The 19,002-nt window shown below is 50.3% G+C and overlaps 1 protein-coding gene across 6 annotated transcripts in view; it reads right to left on the bottom strand.

Annotated features, from left to right (window-relative positions):
- The window catches only part of Fbrsl1 (fibrosin like 1), a 90,032-nt gene that overhangs the window by 67,434 nt on the left and 3,596 nt on the right, over window positions 1–19,002 (bottom strand). For 5 of the 6 annotated variants that reach the window (XM_021162180.1, XM_021162185.2, XM_021162181.2 and 2 more), the window contains exon 2: window positions 6,883–7,083. In XM_021162180.1, coding sequence (XP_021017839.1) covers window positions 6,883–7,083 — 201 coding nt within the window. Of the gene's footprint in view, window positions 1–3,829; window positions 6,123–6,882; window positions 7,084–19,002 lie in introns of those variants that run through there. The other variant, XM_021162186.1, reaches the window with a different exon arrangement.

Below are 19,002 nucleotides of genomic sequence, written 5' to 3' on the forward strand. Positions count from 1 at the left end.
ACCTTGAAGGTGGGCTGTTGTGAGCTAGTTTCACAGACTAGGAAAGGAACAGAACTGGCTTTCTGTGAGACAAGCTCACACCTCCTCAGTGGGATCGACCTTGCCCCCAACTGCTCAGAAAAACCTAAGCAAACCATGGCAGGCAATTGTAGCGAGACAGGCGCAGAAGAGCTCCTGGTCAGTAAGGATATATGGGCCTGGTTGGGGAAAGGTGGGCAAAGGGGTCAACACATAAGGACAGCTAGAAAAAAAAAAAAAAAACAACAAAACCCACAAAGATGAGTTAGCCCAAGGAAAGTCAGGTCCTGAGGGATTGCATACAACATACAGGAAGCTGGGGTAGAGGGAATACTCGCTCTAAAGACCCTGTCACACAGACCATACTTACAGGGAAACCCCACTGCTTACCTACCTACAGGCTAGTCAGAGTCTGTGGAGAGGCCAAGGGCATCACTATTGCCTGTGTTGGCCAGTCAGCAGTGGTACAGGGTACCACTATAAACAACAATCTGCCATACCCCTGCCTCAGCCCCCCAGCTGCTGAGGTCATAGGTATTTGCTATCAACACCCAGATTTGTATCAGTTTTGTGACTACATTTCTTGAGGAATTTATCTGTATCACTCAGTTGTTGACTTGGAATTAAACCCATTCCTGATCATCTATTTCATGTCTATGGCACCTAAGAAATGGCAGCGTGTGTTGTTTTTCTTGGTTAATTTAGCAAGGGATTTCTCGGCTTATTACTTGTCCAAGTTGCGTTCTATCGTCAGTTTTGGCACAACCTAGAATCACCTGGGAAGAGCTCTCAACTGAAGAAAAGGATAGATCAGCTTTGACTGTGTGGCCGACCATTCCCAGTACCCTGTGGGCCTGTCACTCACATTCAGCCCTGTGCTGTGTAGGAAAGCTTGCCGAGCATCAACAAGGAAGCAAGCCAACATGCAGCCTTCTCCCATGGCTCCCACCTCCAGGCTCCTGCCTTGAACTCCTCTCCTCACGACTTTCAATGACTGGAAGCATAGGCCTCATAGATTAACCAGGAAGTCTTTCCCCACAGCTGCTATCACTGGGTTATCTGAGACGTTGTAAGTGTCTGACTCTGCTAGCTCCCACACCCAATACATGTCTCCTGTATCCTCAGGCCCTGGGCTAGCTTTCTAACACTGTGTAGAAGCACAGATCTACACAAACACACAAATACATCTCAGTGATATTTTTAAAGACAAGGTCTAATATTAAGGCTGATCTCAAACTCATGATTCTTCCTCAGTCTCCCAATGCTAGGATCACAGGTGCGCACCAGTAATCCATTACTGATTACTTTCATAATTACATCTTAAAATGATAACACTTTACGTAAGCAAACTTAAATTTCTTTTCTTTTAAAAAGATTTACTTATTTATTTTATATATGAGTACACCATTGCTGTCTTCAGACACACGGGAAGCATCAGACCCCATTGCAGATGGTTGTGAGCCGCCATGTGGTTGCTGGGAACTGAACTCAGTACCTCTGGAAGAGCAGTCAGTGCTCTTAACCAATGAACCATCTCTCCACCCCAAGTAAGCAAATTTAAATGCTATCAATTATAAATCCCAGCATTTGGGAGGCAGAGGAAGGCAGAACTCTGAGTATAAGGCCAGCCTCTTCTACAGAAAAAAATTTCAGGACAGCCATGCTTACAAGGAAGAAAAGCTGCCTTGAAAAACAAAACTCCTCACTCTGATGGTCTGCTTTTGATGTGGCTTACTATATAATACATTTCGAATCCTTGTGGCCCACCAAGAGTGCTGCTGAGTCCAGGCCCTACTCAAACCTATCTATACCTAGTTCTCTAGAAACTGCCCAGGAGATCCTGTAGTGGGGCTGAAAAACTAGCTCCTGTGGACTCGTTTTTCATCTAGTGACAACAGTGGGGGCATCCACTTGTCACTTCCGCTTCAAGCCGAGGGCCACTTTGCCACTTGTGCACTGGGAATCTGAGCCCATCTGGGAGGGTTGACAGGCAGGTAGAGATCCCAGGTCAGGCCATGCCACTGGCTATTCCCAGGGGCAGGGGCAGACACCTCCTTTCACCAAGACATGCTGCTCCAAGACCCTGAGACATTATTCTTCTGTTTCTGGTCCGACCTCACTTCCTTTGCCAAGGTTTGGTTGCTCCCTCTGCCATATGCCCTTCTTCTAAGATTGCTAGTTTGTGGCCCCTGCAGGGTTATCAGCTGGAATTTGCTGGGACTAGTTTCTGGATGAAACCTGGTGAGCAGGTTGAGAAGACTGGTAACTTCATTTCACAGGCTGTGTTTCTAACATGAAGAGCAGGATGGACTAGCCTCTGCCTAGCTAGACAAACCTTTGCAGCCTTGCAAGGCAGGGTGGTGAGTCAGGTAAAACATACACGCATGCACTTGCAGGCTCATGCAAATGTCTTGGGGAGGTGATGTTCAAGGCAGCTTGTGCTTGCATTCTTCCCTCCTAGGCTGCCCCAATTCACATTCTGACTCAGCCATGGTAAAACCCAAGGATCATTCTACTTCCAGGCCCTACAAAGGGGCTACCTAGACTCCCAGGAGACTTACAACTACTCACGGGGCTCATCTTCCTGTTACACTCAGTGGGAACCCCATTGGCGTCTTCAGGCTTCCTTCTCCTTGGTTATGCTACCTCATTCACAGCTAAGGAAAGCTACACCGAACCTGGTGCAGAGGCCCTAGCAACAGTAAGATGATAATGGCCAATCAGATGATGGCACTGCTCCCAAGGTCCATTTCGAAAGGGTCTTCTAGATCCCACTCACGTCACCTCAACTAGGATGAGCCTACTGCCCCCTACAGCAGTCAGGACCCAAGCTTCCCTCCAGGGCCGCTCCAGGCAACCTCACCTCAGGGCCCATATACCCAGCTGCACATCCTAGCAGGCCCACATAGCCTTTGGTCAGACAGCTGAGTTAGCAACATTAGAATCTGACAGATCCAGAGGAGCCTGGATCTCCAGCTATTCAGAATTACATAGACCACAACAGCAGTTCCCCAAGACAGGTTCCAGAACGTGGCCCATGTGTGTGACCCTGCCATCGGGACCCTGGTGATGCTGCCCTCCCCGTGCTGGGCATATGCAGTCTTTAATGGTGTAAATGCATATATTTGAATGCAAGTCAGTGTCTGCCATGAAGGTCTGAGAGCAGCTCTCAGCAATCTGTTCTCTCCTGCCACCTTGTGGCATCTGGGGATGGGACCAGTGTACAAGCACCTCTACCTGCTAAGCTATTGTACCCTCTGGCCCACTGAGTTCAAGTAGTCTTCCTTATCAAATGCCCATGATGCCAAGCCCCAGTTCCCAGTCACAGAAACTCAGCTGGTCATGGCAACCTCAACCTTCTATGCTAACAACTGACCGGTCTTTCAACCCTGGACTAGGCTAAGAGGGCAGCAGAGGATGCTAAAAGGACTTTTTGGACCCAGGCAGGACAGAAGGACCTATGTAGATGTAGGATTTCCCTAGCCCTTGTAGGTCCAGGGCAATTTAACTCAGGCCCTAGGATCCTTGGACCACCCCATGCAACCAACCCTTCTCAATACACTGACATGGGTAGGTCTGGTTCAGAGGGACATGAATCCTGCCCTCAAGAGCTCTACCTAATTCAACATCCACCTCAATCCTCTATTGCCTACCTATGCCTGGGTCACGGCCAGGCCAGTGCCTTCCCAGACCCACAGGACCCTCTATCTAGCACTTAGTAAATGCAAAGTCAAATCTAGATACATAAAACCACTCAATGGAATAAATCATGGGGCACAGATTATCTATTTAAATAATAATAAAACACTAGTAATGTTATAAAAATGGCATGGCACTTTTTATTTTTACAATCAGAAAAATAAGTCCCAAATTCTCAGTTCAGAGGCTGTAGTTGAACAACAGAAAGGGGGGTAAACAGTCAGGGTAAGCAGGTACCAGGTAAGAATGGGGCCCTGGCCCGCTCAGCCCATAGAACCCCAGGTAGCCAGCACTGAAGTTCCAAGTCTAGTAGTGTCCTCTGCTCTGCTCACTTTCCCTTCAGGGGCTCAGTTTAGCCACTTGGACTCCAGTGCGGGGCTGCCCTGAGATGGGGCTGGGGCGGGGGTAAACAACCCCTGATCACAGGTAGTGTGGGCTGTGGGACAGGTGCAGGCCCAAAGATGTCTCTGTAGTAACAGGTGTCAAAATCAGGGCTGAACACTGTTATAATGGGAATAAAGAGTCCAGATAGGGGCTTCCAGTTGCCCTACCCTGCCTCTGGGGTGGAAGAAGAGCCCTGAGAGGTGGGGAAGCAGCCACTGAGTCACCACCCCGTCACATCTCTCATGTGGCTGGAGAATCTTCAAGTAGACACTAGCATCATCCCACAGCCAAGAAAGCTGTGACCTGAAACCTGGCCAACCAAATCCACAGTGTGGCCGAGTCACCTAAGCCACTGTGCTCAGGGCAGGGAATACTACATTGGTGGGAAGAGGCAGTGAGGGGGAGATGGGAGAGTGAGGCCTAGGCTGGCACTTCATCACACATGTCCACCACATACAGGCATACATATACACACCATTCACACCTGCACACATGCGTGAGAAACTCAGAGATGCAAAGACAGAGTTGGCAATAGAGNCACNNAAAGATGCTGAGGGATCCCAACAGCTCCAAGTCCTTAGGGTGGCTGTGTAACCTCTCCCAGGAGCTGTCCATCACAAAGCAGCGCATGTGAGGAGCACAGTAACACCAAGAGGCCTGATACCCATGGAGGGGACAGTGGGATGACATGGAGTTCATCTCTCCTTCTGATGAGATGGGCCCAATCAGCCAAAGTAGTCAGGAAACAGCCTTGGGGCAGTCTGGGAAACCATCTTAGGCTTAAAGAGAGCCGGTTCTCACTAGTGTGGTCCAACTGTAGCTTAACAAATTCACCCAGGAAGTTATCTACACAAGCCTCAGGCTCCAGGACTCACAGATGGGGCTTGGCGGGCCACCCCTGGGGCAGAGTGTCGAGTCCACTGTGACCTCATGGGCCTGAAGGGATGGCCCAATATTGAAGGCCGGGGATGACGAGCTGGCACCAGTCCCAGCAGGGACTGCCGTCTCAGCTGACAAAGGGGCCTCAGAAGAGGCTGGGGGGCCAGGCCTGGCTGTCCCAGAAGTGAAGGGCGATCAGGAAGAGGAAGTAACGGTTGGGGTTTTCGAGGCTGGTCTGGACCCAGAAGTGACCGCAGGCGTTTCTTTGGGCCCATGAGGGGCTGTTTGGGTATGTGGGATTGCTCTGGGCTAAGACGAGGGCACTTCTGCTGTCGTGACTGTCTAGAGCTCAGCAGGGCAGGCTTGGGAGGGCTAGTTTGTTCTGGGCCTTCAACTAACTGGTGAGGCTGCTTGGGGCCCACTGATGACTGTTGAGAGCAGCTAGGCTGGCCCAGGAAGGATCTATGGGGCTGGTTCTGCTGACGTGAGGCCAAGAGTGCCCGCTGGGGGCAACAGCACTGGCCTGAAAGGCAGCTGGTGGGACGACGGCGTGGTTGCGAGGTGAGAGTCCGAGGGCACTGATGACACCGGACTAGCAGAGACTGTGGGGGCTGGCAGTGCTGTCCTGTGGTAGCCCTACAGGGCTGGTCACAAGGACACAGTGTGGTCCATGACCGCAAAGGTTGGCAACGGTGCCAAACGGTCAGTAGAGACCGGCAGAGGTGACACGAGGTCAACAGGGACCGGAGTGGGCGGTAGCGATGCCATGGAGTCTGGATGGACCGCAGGCGCTGCCTGGAGCCTGGAAGCGCCAAGAGAGGCGTGCGGGGCTGAGCCAGGCGTGAGCGCTGGGGCTGGCTGAGCTGATCTGGGGCCGGAAGCAGAAGCTGGGGACGATGGTGCTGACCAGGGCCCAGAAGTGGGCGCCGGGGCTGGCAGGGCTGTCTCAAGCCTAGAAGTGATCGATGGGGCCAAGCACGCTGACCCGGGGGCGGCCGCTGGGGCTGGCAGGGCTGCCCTGGGGCTGGGAGGGGCCCCTGGGGCTGGCTGGACTGGCTGGGCTGTTGCTGCTGCTGGTGCTGGGCCGGGCCGTTCTGGTGCCAGGGGCTGGCTGGGAGCGGCCCCCCTTCTGGGGAGCACACCTGCATGGAAGAAAGAGTATGTGTCCACCTGGGCAGGTGCGCCAGTGGACCCCCCATCCTGCCCAGGCCCAAGACATGCTATTCCCTCTCCAGAGCCCAATTCCCAAAGGAGCTCAGAGCAGAGGCTTAACTGCTGAGAAAACCCCTTTCTGTGAAGAGGGCACAGAAGCGAGGGTCCCCAGAAGAATGCAGCTGCAGCACTGAGCCATGACCCAGGACAGACCCATGCTCAGGCAGCCCAGCCCAGCTACCACCTGCTCTGACAGACCTCATCTGGGTAGGAACGCTCCTCCAGGGGGCCATCCTTTTCCTTGGTTTCTCCTCTCACTCCTGGACCACCAACCTGAAGCCTTTGGCTGAACATTCCCCTTTCTTAGCAGGAGCATGGTCCCCACATCCATTTACAGAGACACTCTAGATGTCTCCAGACACCTAGTCGGCGGAACCTGACGGACGCAGTGGGAAACGGGGCCGGCCTATCAGCTTGGCACTGTCACCCATCCTGGCCAGCACATACCCATGTACTCCTGGGGAGAAGCAATAGCACTGGCCAGGCAGGTCTTTCCAGCTGGGCAGACAGGTCCCCGAACCTCTGTGACCAGCCTGGCTCCTGTCTACCCCATACCCCAAGCCCAGCAACGATGGAGTGCATTGCCAGGCAGGCCAAACGCCGAAGGGTGGGGGTCCAGGTTTGTGTTTGGTCCTGGTGCAGATCCCACAACTGCAGAGGTCTTAATAAGGAAGGGCACAGAATGCTCACCTGTTTGGAGGGCTGCAAAGGGACCTTCCTAGTCCCTTCATCACAAGAGGGCTCCGCATCCTGCCCTGGATTGCCCACCTCCAGGGGCTGCCTGTTCTCACTCAGCTCTGCAGATGGACAGTTTTCTGACTCTCGGGGCTTCTTCACGAGGCGTTGATCCCATTTCTCCTTCCGCTCATGTGGCTTCAGAGCCATATCCTTCTGCAGAGGGAAAAGGAAATGCCCATCAACCTGTGGGAACATCCTAGGACACCATGGAAAGGCCATGTTTAAAGGAGAATGGACGAGTATGGGTAGATGATGTATGACGCCCTAAGTCCCTAAGTTCCCAGGGTCTAGTATACAGCACTGTAGGATATTCACTTTTGGCATACCTCTCTGAGGTGACATGTTGGCCTGGGGCTCATCAGGTGATACCCAGGAAATGCCCCCTGGCAACATCAAACTCCCCACAGGAAGTTACCCTCCCAGGTGACGTGATCCCAATTCCCTACAATTCATCCCAGCTGACATACTTTATTCCTAGGTGTCTTGTCAATTATCCTCAGATTCTTAAGGTCATGATGGTCATCTGGCCTGTCTCTGAGGCCCCCACTTCTGCAGCAACGACCAGCACTGATCCCAAATGGTGGTGCAGAGGTGAGGTAAACACTGACATGTACTCGCCCAAAAGCAGTGCCAGTGAAGAGGTCTACAGAAAAACACAGCTTCCCAGAAAATAGAAAGTCTGTATGTAGTCATGCCTCTGTATGTAGTCATGCCTCCTATTCCCAGAGATAGAAGAGTTGAGTCTCCTGGCTTGCCTCCCTGCCTTGGACAGGTTGGGCCTGAGTATAAGGACCTCCTGGCAGTATACACAAGTATTTGCAGGTCCTGACCTCATTGTCCTCTCACTGAAGTCACCTTCCCACAAGGGTCCTGGGCTGTCAAACTGTCCTGCTGCTAAGGGCTAAGATGTACAAAAAAAAAGGAAAGATTTACAGACTTTGATGTTATAGGTGACATGGTGCTCTCTTTAGGGTGTAGTAGACCCAAAGTGTAAACAAACTGAGGTTAACTTAACTGATACTAAGCAATAACAGTCTGACTAGGACGCCAGTCAGGAGGCAAGCCCTGACTTCCCAAAAACCAGGAAGGCAGAAGAAAAGAAATATCAAGAGAGGGATGCTGACAGCCATGTGGTTGCAGAACTGGGCCCCTGCCTCAGGTTTAAATTGACTATCCTCCCTCTGCATCTATTTGGCACTTTGCCTTTTTTTTTTTTTTTTTTTGGTTTTTCGAAACAGAGTTTCTCTCTGTAGCTCTGGCTGTCCTGGAACTCTGTAGACCAAGCTGGCCTCGAACTCAGAAATCTGCCTGCCTCTGACTTCCAAGTGCTGGGATCAAAGGAATGGGCCACCACTGCCTGGCTGGTACTTTTCTTTTTAAAAAGACAAGACTCCACTGGCCCCTCCAATTCAGCTGGTAAACTCTATGGTCTAATCTCACACATGGGATTGTTTTATTGGTCATCTATCCCCTTTAGCCTAGGGAAGGGCTGATGAGTGACAGCAGCCAGACCCTTCCCTAAGAGAAGAGACCTTCTAATTTTCCTTCATGAATATGTATGTACCCTAGCCAGAAGGAACAAAGATAACTCAAGAGGTACTAGAAGGGCTGTCACCAAACCTCAATTCTAAAACTCCAGGTTTAAACTCATTATCACCTGACATAGTAGGAGAGCACAGAAAGTGTAAGAGTTAAGCCTAGCAACGCACGCCTTTAATCCCAACACTAGGAGGCAGAGGCAGGTGGATTTTTTTGTGAGTTTGAGACCAGCCTGATTTACAGAGTGAGTTCCAGGAAACACTATCTCAGAAAAACAAAAACAAAACAAAAAGAGCACCATCTGGCCTACCTTGGGTCATTCTGTCTGTCTGATCACAACACTGCCCAGGAGAACCTGTCTCTAAAAGCCCTGACTTTGGAGCACCAGTGAGGGAAGGGATCCTCACTGGCCTGAGCTATACTCAGATCATCAAAGGGAAATAACACAAAATACAGGGCTGCCTTTAGCTGTTCTACAATCTACCTCCCCCTACTGGTTAAACACTAAAGCTCTGAGAGGTTGTGCAGCCACAAGCCAGAGCCTTAGGCATTCTGTGAGATACTCATTGGATGGAAATAAAACCAGTACTGAATACCTTAAAGTCAACATAAACATTAAAGGCTCAAAAAGACAGCTTGGTCTCAGTGCCCCTAGAGCCTTGTGCTAGGAAACCCTCCTCCAAACTCTGGGGAATGCAGCTCCTCTCTGAACTTCCAGCAGAAGCCAAAACCTGGGAGCCCATAGGGCCATCCTGCCAGGACCTGTAGCTATAAGCTGGAGCGCACAGCAGATCTGACTACCATATATATCAATGTTAGCCACCAACACTTAATCCCAGACACAAGGCCCCACTTGTGGCAACAGCCTCACAATCATACGCCAGCCTTCAAGCCTGTTTCCCTCCTCAGAAAGAATATCAACGCTGAGTGCCCATTCAATTTTCTCTTTTTCCTTTCTGGTTTTGAAACAGTGTTTCTCTGAGTAGCTCTGGTTGTCCTGAAACTCACTATGTAGACCAAACTGGCCTCAAAATCAAGAGATATGCCTGCTTCTATCTGCATGTACCACTACTGCCCATCCCTCTCCGCTGTTCAATTTTCTGATGGTGACTTAATGTGACTGTTCCCACCAAGTGTTACTATACAACACCAACAAAATTTCTAATTGCACTGCAGTAAACCAACCACAATGAGACTTGCTCCTCCTTTGGGATCCAAGCTGCTTACCCGCATCATGGCCCTCCGAGGCTCAGCCCCACTCCTTTTAGCCAGAAAGGTACATACTCACCCCTACTCCTGTGACCAACAAGCCCAAGACAAAAGCAGAGAGGCCTAGCCCAGGAACAGTCTGTTTGAAACCTTGCTCCCAGCTTCCCAACTCACTATATTGACCACGGAAGGCTGATTCTGGAGCCCAGGAACCTTACATAGATAGGCAACCACTGCTTCAGCATTCAAGGACCTTTCTCACCAAACCAACTATTTAAAATTAAATTCCAGCAGCCCCAGCTGGGTAGTGGTGGCGGCACACACCTTTAATCCCAGCACTCAGAGAGGCAGGGGCAGACAGATCTCCGAGGCCAGCCAGGACAGCTAGGACTACACAGAAAAACCCTATCTTGGATAAAAGGAGGGAAAAAAGACACACGCACTCACACACAGGAGTTGAAGAGATAACTCAGTGGTTAAAAGCACTGTTTGTTCTTCCAGAGAAAACGGATTCAATTCCCAGCACCCACATGGCAGATCGAAGCTGTCTATAACTCCAGCCAGGGGACCCTAGACCCTCAATAAAGACAAAACACCAGGGGGCTGGTGAGACAAATCCCAGCAACCACATGGTGGCTCACAACCATCTGTAATAAGATGCCCTCTTCTGGAGTATCTGAGGACAGCTACAGTGTACTTACATATAATAAATAAATAAATCTTTAAAAAAAAAAAGATAAAACAATGAACAGGAAACAAAAGTAAGTATGTTTACAGAAAAATCCCAGCAGTCCTCACACTTCACTTCCTGCTGAACCTACCTGTTTGCTTGTTCTCTGGGTGGCAGGCAGGACTCCCATGAACTACACTAGATCCTTGCAGTCCTGACTGCAAGTAGGCAGTGCCAACTATCACGACATCTAATTGCCTCTTCAGCTGCAAATAGAGAGCTCTCCTACTCAGATCTCCCTCTCCTCAGCTCACACTCCTCCCTAATGGCTACTGAATTCATTCACAGAACCTGTGTCACATCTCTACAGACCCTCATGACCTCTTACCTGCTCCAGAAGGCTCTGGGCCATTGCACCATCTCTGAAATCTCCAAGTTCATGGATATCACCTCCATACCCACTACCCTGCCGCCAGCAGGCTTTAGTGTATAGGCCAAGTAAGTAGTATGGACTGCCACATGAAATGGGGAGGTAAAGAGACCATGCTACTCCAGAGCCAGTGCTATAGTGTTGAAGTCTAGGAAAAGTAGGGGAGGCCAGAGGCAGCAAGGTGGACCCCAGCCCATCCCGCAACTGCTGAGCAAAGTATCTTGAGCCTTCCACCCACCAAAGTTGTAGGAAAGAACCATCCCTTCGGATCTCAGTCCAGTGGCACAACTCTGCCTAGGCAGAGGGTCAGCTGGAAATAAAGCAGACCTTGCTCTATCTAAACAAGGTGCAAGAAGGTAAGAAGCCCTGACATTAGCAGTACTATTCAGGGAGGAGCTGTAACTAGACGTGGAAGCATGCAGGCCACTTGTAGTAAAAATACAGTTTAAGCTTATCCCCAACTAGCTTACAAATAAAGTGACTCAGACTACCGTTATTTTATTTGGCTTTGACAATTACTGGGGCGGGGGTGGGGGGTGTTTAATAACCCCTAATCTACTTTCCAACTGCTGGCCTGGCCACCTCCCTAGCAGTATATCCCAGATACTTGCTGTTTCTCCTGGCCGTGTGTTCTCTCCTCGTGGTGGCTTCCTTCCTCCTCAGTTCTCCTCCTCCATCCAGGTTGATCCAAACCTACCTACCTCTAATCCCTCCAGTAATTGGCTGTAGCTAATTTTATTTAACCTTTAACCAATAGACTTTTTTCCTGTTTTTTATTTATTTACATTCCAGTCATTGTCCTGCTCCCAAAGTTCCACATCACATTCCTCTTCCCCTCCCCACCCCAGCCTTCCAGAGGGTGCTCCACCCCACGCAATTAACCAATAGTTTTAAATAAAGGAACAAAACGTTTGCATAAGAAAAGCTTGTAAGTTACACCTAGGCCTAGACGGGCGTTAGAATTTAGCATTGCAATACATAGCAATAGACCAACCCTAGAGAGCTATGTGCTTGGGATCCGTACCATGCTATTACCAACAACTGTGTGTGACCCTTTACAAGCTCAAGTCCACGATGCTGGCCTGGGCAGTAGTTTTGAAATCAGTCTCCACAATCAATGCATCCACAATCTAACATTTCCTTCCTTTCAGCTCCAATCTGCTGAAAGGCCATGGTCCGTTCAGACAGACTACAGCCTTGTTCTCTGATTGGGGCATTTTTTCCCCTCTGAGCGCTGTGAGGACTGAGCAAGGTCAATGAGGAAGATGCCCTATAGGTAGCTAGCAATTTGCTAGAAAGGAGAGCACTTGTAGAAGGGACCTATGGGCTCTCAGGTCTGACGCCAAGGCCGGCTGGGGACCACTTTCTGTGAGGATGTAGAGTCGGTGTACTCTAGACACAGAATTTTCCACGGCCCTAAAAACAAGAAATTATGGAGATTTGAGTGAGGACAGTTAAAAGGAGTGGGAACAAAGTGGTCCCAGAGCAGAAACAAATTTCAACCGTTGTGGCAAAGGCAGGAAAGAAGGGGAGAAGGTTTGGGACTCTAGGGCAGAAGACCCCTTGCATATGGCTGATACAAGCTCTAGGACATCCTGGGAGTGGTGGCCTTCAAGTCCCTCTGCCCTAGTCAGGATAGACTGGACCCTCCCTCAGTGCTCTCCTATGAGGTCCATACCCCTGAGGGGCAGTCTCCCCTAAGTCACTTTTCCTAGCCTATCCTCTTTAGCCAGAGACAAGGCAGGCCATCAAGCCATCTTCTTCTTCTTCTTCTTTTTTTTTTTTTTTTTTTTTGGTTTTTCGAGACAGGGTTTCTCTGTATAGCTCTGGCTGTCCTGGAACTCACTTTGTAGACCAGGCTGGCCTCGAACTCAGACATCCACCTGCCTCTGCCTCCCAAGTGCTGGGATTAAAGGCATGTGCCACCNCCGCCCGGCTTTTTTTTTTTTTTTTGGGCCATCTTCTCCTCTAAGCCAACAGCATTTTCTCCTCTAAGCCCTGGGAAGACACATCTCATGTCTGACTTCTGCCACACTCCAGGCCCCTCCAAGCTTCAGCACAGCTGCTAGTCAGCTGTCATCCAGGGTGTCCCCAAAGCCTCTTCTGTAGTACAGGGGCAGCTGAAGCCAGCCTGGATATTTCTGATGCCACAAGCCGGGGACATGCAAGGATCTAGGAGAACTAAAATGGGTCGAGAAGGGGAAAGGGCCTGCTCTCCTCTCTGCACTGGAGCCCACAGCAAGTTGTGGTCCAGCAGTGTCTGTCCACCTGGGATAGACTGAGTCTGAAAGGCAGACTCAGAGGGGCCTAAGCATGTTTGTCACAGGTCTTTCATCCTAGTGTCCAGTGGCTGGCAGGGAGAATGTAGACATGCTGCCTCATTACCCTCCCTGCAGATAAGGAACTAAGGCCCAGAGCAGGAAGAAGGTTTTCCCAAGCAGTTCACAGACTTCCTGGCTACTCCTGGCTGGCAAGGCTGGGGGGCAAAGGGCCTCTTCCTAGGAGCTAGGAGACAGTGGCTGTACTGCTGGGGAATGTGTAGAGCCCTGAGAAAGGCTCATGGTGCTCCTAGAACCCTAGAAGATGTAGATTTTATTCCTGGGTGACAGGAAAACTCCCTGGAATTGGAGCCTTGAGAAGCAAGAATATTCCCAACTCTGCTTGACCAATCCCTATCTCAGATGAAGGGGGAAGCTAGGGATAGTAAAAATATCACCACCTCACCCCAGTGAAAAGAAGCTCCTGGGCAGTCACTGTGCTCCTCCCTGACTGGGTCGGGCCGTTCAGTCCCAGTTCTAAGTGTACTGGCAACATGGAAAGAGGGACAGGCAGGTCATACAAACAGAGCCTGGTCAAAGGCAACCAAAGCCCTATACAATAGGAACAGGAGCCCCAGAGCCAGGGTCTGATGGGGCAATGTGGTCAGGGCAGATGAGAAGGATCCCTGTGAGAAATCTAGCTTTTAAAGAGAAGAGCCTGGGCCTTTTGAAGATGAGGAATTTGTCAGGAGGAGTGAGGACCACAGCCAAAATGCAAAAGCTGGCCATGGAAGCCAGGAAGTCAGCTGGTCAGTCAGATGCCAAGGCAAGGGTTACTACCAACATGGGACAAAGCAGAAACAAAAGGCCACTCTCTAGGAACCTATGCCTGAATCTCAGTCACTCACCAGCAGTCTACACTCTGAAAATGCCTTATTCTGTCTGTGCCTTTTCAGGATGAGAACATCGCTGCAGCCTCTTTAGAGGCTACCAAGAGGATAAACACATGAAATCCTCCAACCACCTGTATCCTGAAGATAGTGCAGCATTGACCTGGTTAGGGTTTGCTCTGAGGAACAGCTATGCCACAGAAACCAACACACCCCCCTACTCCTTACAGCCAGAGGGACTTGCCAGAGGGACTGGCCGGTACAGCAGCAAATGCAGGTACCACTGGGACAGCTGCTTCAAGCAAGAATCAGCTGGGCTGTCAGGCCATGACATGCCAGGCATCTAGCAGGAGTCACCCCAGTGCACACCTGTATACACTACACATGCTACAACTGGCACCTGTCCATCAAACTCTCAACAGAAACCACACAGAAAAGCTCATGCTGCGGTGAGCACTAATACCTTTCTTAGCATCTCAGAACATGGCACTAGAGCATCCCTGAGTCCCCACAACACTCATCTCACACTGGTTTAAGAAGCTACCTTGGGTACTTCGGGGACCCCCTGCCCCAGCCTCCATACATTCCTTAGCTTGCCAATCTAAAATGGACACTTTCTAAGCTGCTACACAATGACCAACCTCCCCCAAAAGCCACCAGCACCCCCTCTCCTCTCCCAGCTGTATTTTGGCTGGTTCACTTCAAGAAGACCTGAGACCCACCATTCTGTGCCTTTTTCGCCTGCCTGCTCATGTGCTATGAGACAGACCTATAGCCAGAGGCTGGATGAAGTCTAATGGGATGCCAAAACCTCAGGTTATAAACTTAGGGACTTCCAGTCCTGCAAACTGAAACAAACGGATCCTTTCTAATCTGCAGTTCAGAGGGCTGAGGAACAGGCTCCTGGCAAAGAGTGTGCCTAGGTGGCATCACCCTCCCTCAAGCCCTCTAGAGCTTTACCAATCTGTCAGAATCAGTATGCCCTCTTTGCTGGGTGAAGCAGATCTACTTCACATACCCTTAGGCTTAGCCTCTGTAGCCAAGGGCTGCCTTCCGTTTTGCTTACAGAGAAAGTAGCTCCTGGCACAGGTGACACTGCACACACACCTCTGGAACATGGCAAAAATTCCACATGGATGGCTGCAAAGCAGAGCTCTGGGGCCAACAGGCTGGTATGAGAGCCAGCCAGGTACCTGCTGTTCCAGCGTAATGTTCTGACTGGTTTCCTACTCTACCCTATACACAGTCTCCATCACATCCCTCCTATCCCCATACCATCGACCAGAGCTAGAAGCCAAAACCACACCCAAGCACGTGTGGGAGTGGAGGTTCTAACCCACCTAGCAGCAGCTGACCCAGCAGGTGGAAGAGCTGTAGGCAAACACTGGGCCTGGATTCAAGCATGGATCATCTTGGCAGGAGCGGGCAGCTCATGGAAGAGAACAAGGAAGTTAGTTGTCCAATGACTGTGGAGTCTGGATGGAGGGGTACGGAGGTGAGCAGCTTGGGGTCACTGGGACTTGAGTGGACTAGGCCCTTCCCAGACCTCTGAACACTATAACCTGGGTGAGGTGCCCCGGTCTTAGCAGGGCACTGCTATGTACTCTGTGCATACCAGGTCTTAGCTTCTGCTCATAAGCTGCCTCCCAATAGGCTTCCTGACTGAAAGCCAGGCCCCACCACCAACCACAATGACCAGTTAAATAAGGCTGGATTCAGGAACCTGAGAATTTTGTCTAATAAAAAAGTAGATAGTGTACAGGAAAAAAGAGAAATTCTCAATCCAGTAGAGCTGGCAGAACAAGACAGTCTTAGACCAATCCCACCAGGAATATAGCAACAAAGCTCATAGCAAAACCTGGAATAGACGCCCCCTATTCACACAGCCCTCTCTGGGGTTCCAGACACCTGCAAGAGCTCACAACTGAAATGTTACTGAATCCCAAGAACAAGCCCAGGCTCAGTAGCAAGGCCCAGAAGTTCCTATGAGATGTTGCACATGAGAACCAAAATTAAAGGGTCCTCACCACAAGGGAAAGAAAGATACCAGAGAAACACCATCAATCCATGGCTCTAGCAGTGCTAGGAAATACAAGATGAAATGACAAACTGACAGCAGAGTAAATTTACAGTTATAAACAAAGGCAAGATGGCCAGAGTCAAGTGCTGGAGGACCTAACGAGAACTCAAAAGTACTACAGCCTAGGAGCAACTGGGAGCAGCTTTGGGAAAATGGCTTTCTCACTGAAGCAGAACAAGAATTGAGGGGAGGCCGGGCAGTGGTGGTACACGCCTTTAATCCCAGCACTCGGGAGGCAGAGGCAGGTGGATTTCTGAATTCAAGACCAGCCTGGTCTTCAGAGTGAGTTCCAGGACAGTCAGGGCTACACAAAGAAACCCTGTCTTGAGGAGGAAAAAAAAAAAAAGAATTGAGGGGAGAAGTGTAAGAAATAAAACAAAATTCTACTCATTCAAGAACGACCAAGGGGCTAGGAATGCAACTCAAGCGGTGGAACATCTGACTAACATGTCCAGGATGGCTTTGACCCCAGTACCACACCAAATCTGCTATTATATACGTTTCTTACCCCAGCACTCGGGAGACAGGACAAGTTATCAGCTACACAGCAAATTCAAGGCCAGGATGACCAAAAACCACTCTCAGAGCCCCACTTTGACAACCACGGCTGGCTCAGTCTCCTCCAGGTGTCACACTAGGCCTGTTCCTAGAGCACTGTTCATGCAGATCTGAATCTGGTGGGGGGTATGGATGGCAGTGGTGGGTCAGTGGTGAAGAGAGAAGGAACAGAACACAGATACCTGCTGTCTCCTGAGGGGCAGACAATCAGAAAGGGGCAGCCTGTTAGAGGAGCAGAAAGAGCCCCGCTGGGACAGGCAGTACTGTGCCCTGTTGTGGCCTTCCTAAGCAAGCAGACAGTTGGGAAAAGAGCCTTCCAAACAGAGAGCAGTTGCAAGCCAAGGTCCAGGTTTGAAGTAGGTATATATGGGGACTCAAGGGAGGCAGATGTGGCCATAAGGATCCAGATGTATAGAGCTCAAGCCAAGAGGTTAGCAGGCCCAATAAGCTAAAAAGAAAAGCTTTCCATAACCACAGGTAAGGGGTTTCCAAGAGATAAATGAGACCCTTCTAAAAACTATACAGTTGGGGAAAGGGGTGTCTGCATCACAGTACCAGGCGAGGCAGGCTAAGAAGCTGTCTGCTCAGACAAGGCCTTGGCACTGAACGGGCTGCCCAAGGTGCACTGTGCACTCATATATGCCAAAGGGCCTGAGATGGTCTTGTTTTCACATGCTGTGTCCATTCATCCCCCTCAGAAGAACTGGTCTTTCCCTCACCCCCCACAGCTAGATCAGCTAGATCAACACCACCTGCGAATGCCCCGTACAAGAAAAGGTTAGGCTCCAGGCTTCAGACCTGGGATGAAGCATGTACACACCCTGAACCTCAGGCCAGGAAGCAGCCACAAGGAGGTATCACAGGCTCCTAGATGGGAAATGCCACCTGCCATAGCTCTCTTCTCTCCTCACCTAGGTGTCTGTCTGGTCTCAGTCCCCACAGCTATTACAAACACAGACATGGCAGGGGATACAGATCCTGAACCATATGGGGCACTCCCTACCCAGCCTACCAGCAGCTCACAGAAGGATCACCCACCCCAGAACATAGCCAGGGTGAACACAGCCTTCCCAAGCTGTGTCCCAAGAACCTGTACCTGCAAACAAGAGACTCGTGATAAACCCACTGGTCTAGTTTACTGCTCAGCCATTCTCAGCGTCACAGGAGACTGGTAGCTGTCAGCTAGGCTAACAGACTTTTGCTCTTTTATTCTTGCTCTTTTGGGCTCCTCCTCCCCAACCCCCCAACACACACACAAAGTCTCTCTACATAGCCCTGGCTGCCCTGGAACAGAGAGATCCACCTGCCTCTGCCTCTGGGATTAAGGAAGTGTGTATCACTGTGTCCTGTCACAACAGTTTAAGCACAGCACTGTACACAGTGTGGTTTTATAGACATATTGTATGAATTATAAGTCACATGTACTGACCAGAGAATGAAAAAAACCACAACACTTAGAAAAAGTAACTCATGAGCACCACAGCACACAGCATTTGGGGGAATTTTTCTTTTCATCTTTGTCCCCAGTACAGTTCACAGTGCACAGAGGTAAGAAGCAATTATCTTCCCTCCCTAAGTAGATAGTATATATAGCTCTACCAACCTCCATTGTAAGGTACATCCTTCAACTCCATGTAGGTCATATTGGCCATCCAGCTGTTTCTCCTCTGGGAATTCTCCTCCCACTGTAGATGGCATTGCATCCATATACCCGACTGCACCTCCATTGTGAGAAACCTTCCGCTTGCTCGGCTGTGTGCCTTCCCTGTCTAGGCAGCACAGCTCTCTATGGCCGCTATAAGGAATCCTCTAGGTGCCAGTGCCATAGTTGTTACGTGCTATGATTCCACTGTGAGTAAGTGGCACCTCCCTTCATGTGTAGGGGTACATCTGTCCCTGGCTACTTCCCTAGACAGAGGCTCTAAAAAACAGTAGACACCCATGGAATAAATGTGGCACTGGGGCTGAAACAACAGGACACCCAATTTTTTTTTTGTCCTGTTTTGGTTTTTTGTTTTCCAAGACAGGGTTCCTCTGTGTAGCCCTGGCTGTTCTGGAACCAGCTATGTAGACCAGGCTGGCCTTGAACACACACACACACAGATCCACCTGTCTCTGCCTCCAGAATGCTGGGAGTGCACCATCCACCACCACACCACCACTACATACAGGGAGCCTGACCTTCTGATCATGCTCAATCAATTTGCACAAACAAATCCACAAAATCACATGACATGAAAGCACAGGTGTGGTTTCCGCTGGAAAACGGTATAAAAAAAATGTGCTCTTAAGCAGGGCAGTGGTGGTGCACTTGGGAGTCAGAGGCAGATTTCTGACTTCAAGGCCAGCCTGGGTCTACAGACTGAGTTCCAGGACAGTCAGGGCTATACAGAGAAACCCTGTCTCAAAAAACTGAAACAGCGGGGCGGGGGGGGGGG

The sequence above is a fragment of the Mus caroli genome, chromosome 5 (genome assembly GCF_900094665.2).
Source record: "Mus caroli chromosome 5, CAROLI_EIJ_v1.1, whole genome shotgun sequence".
NCBI classification, from domain to species: Eukaryota; Metazoa; Chordata; class Mammalia; order Rodentia; family Muridae; genus Mus; species Mus caroli.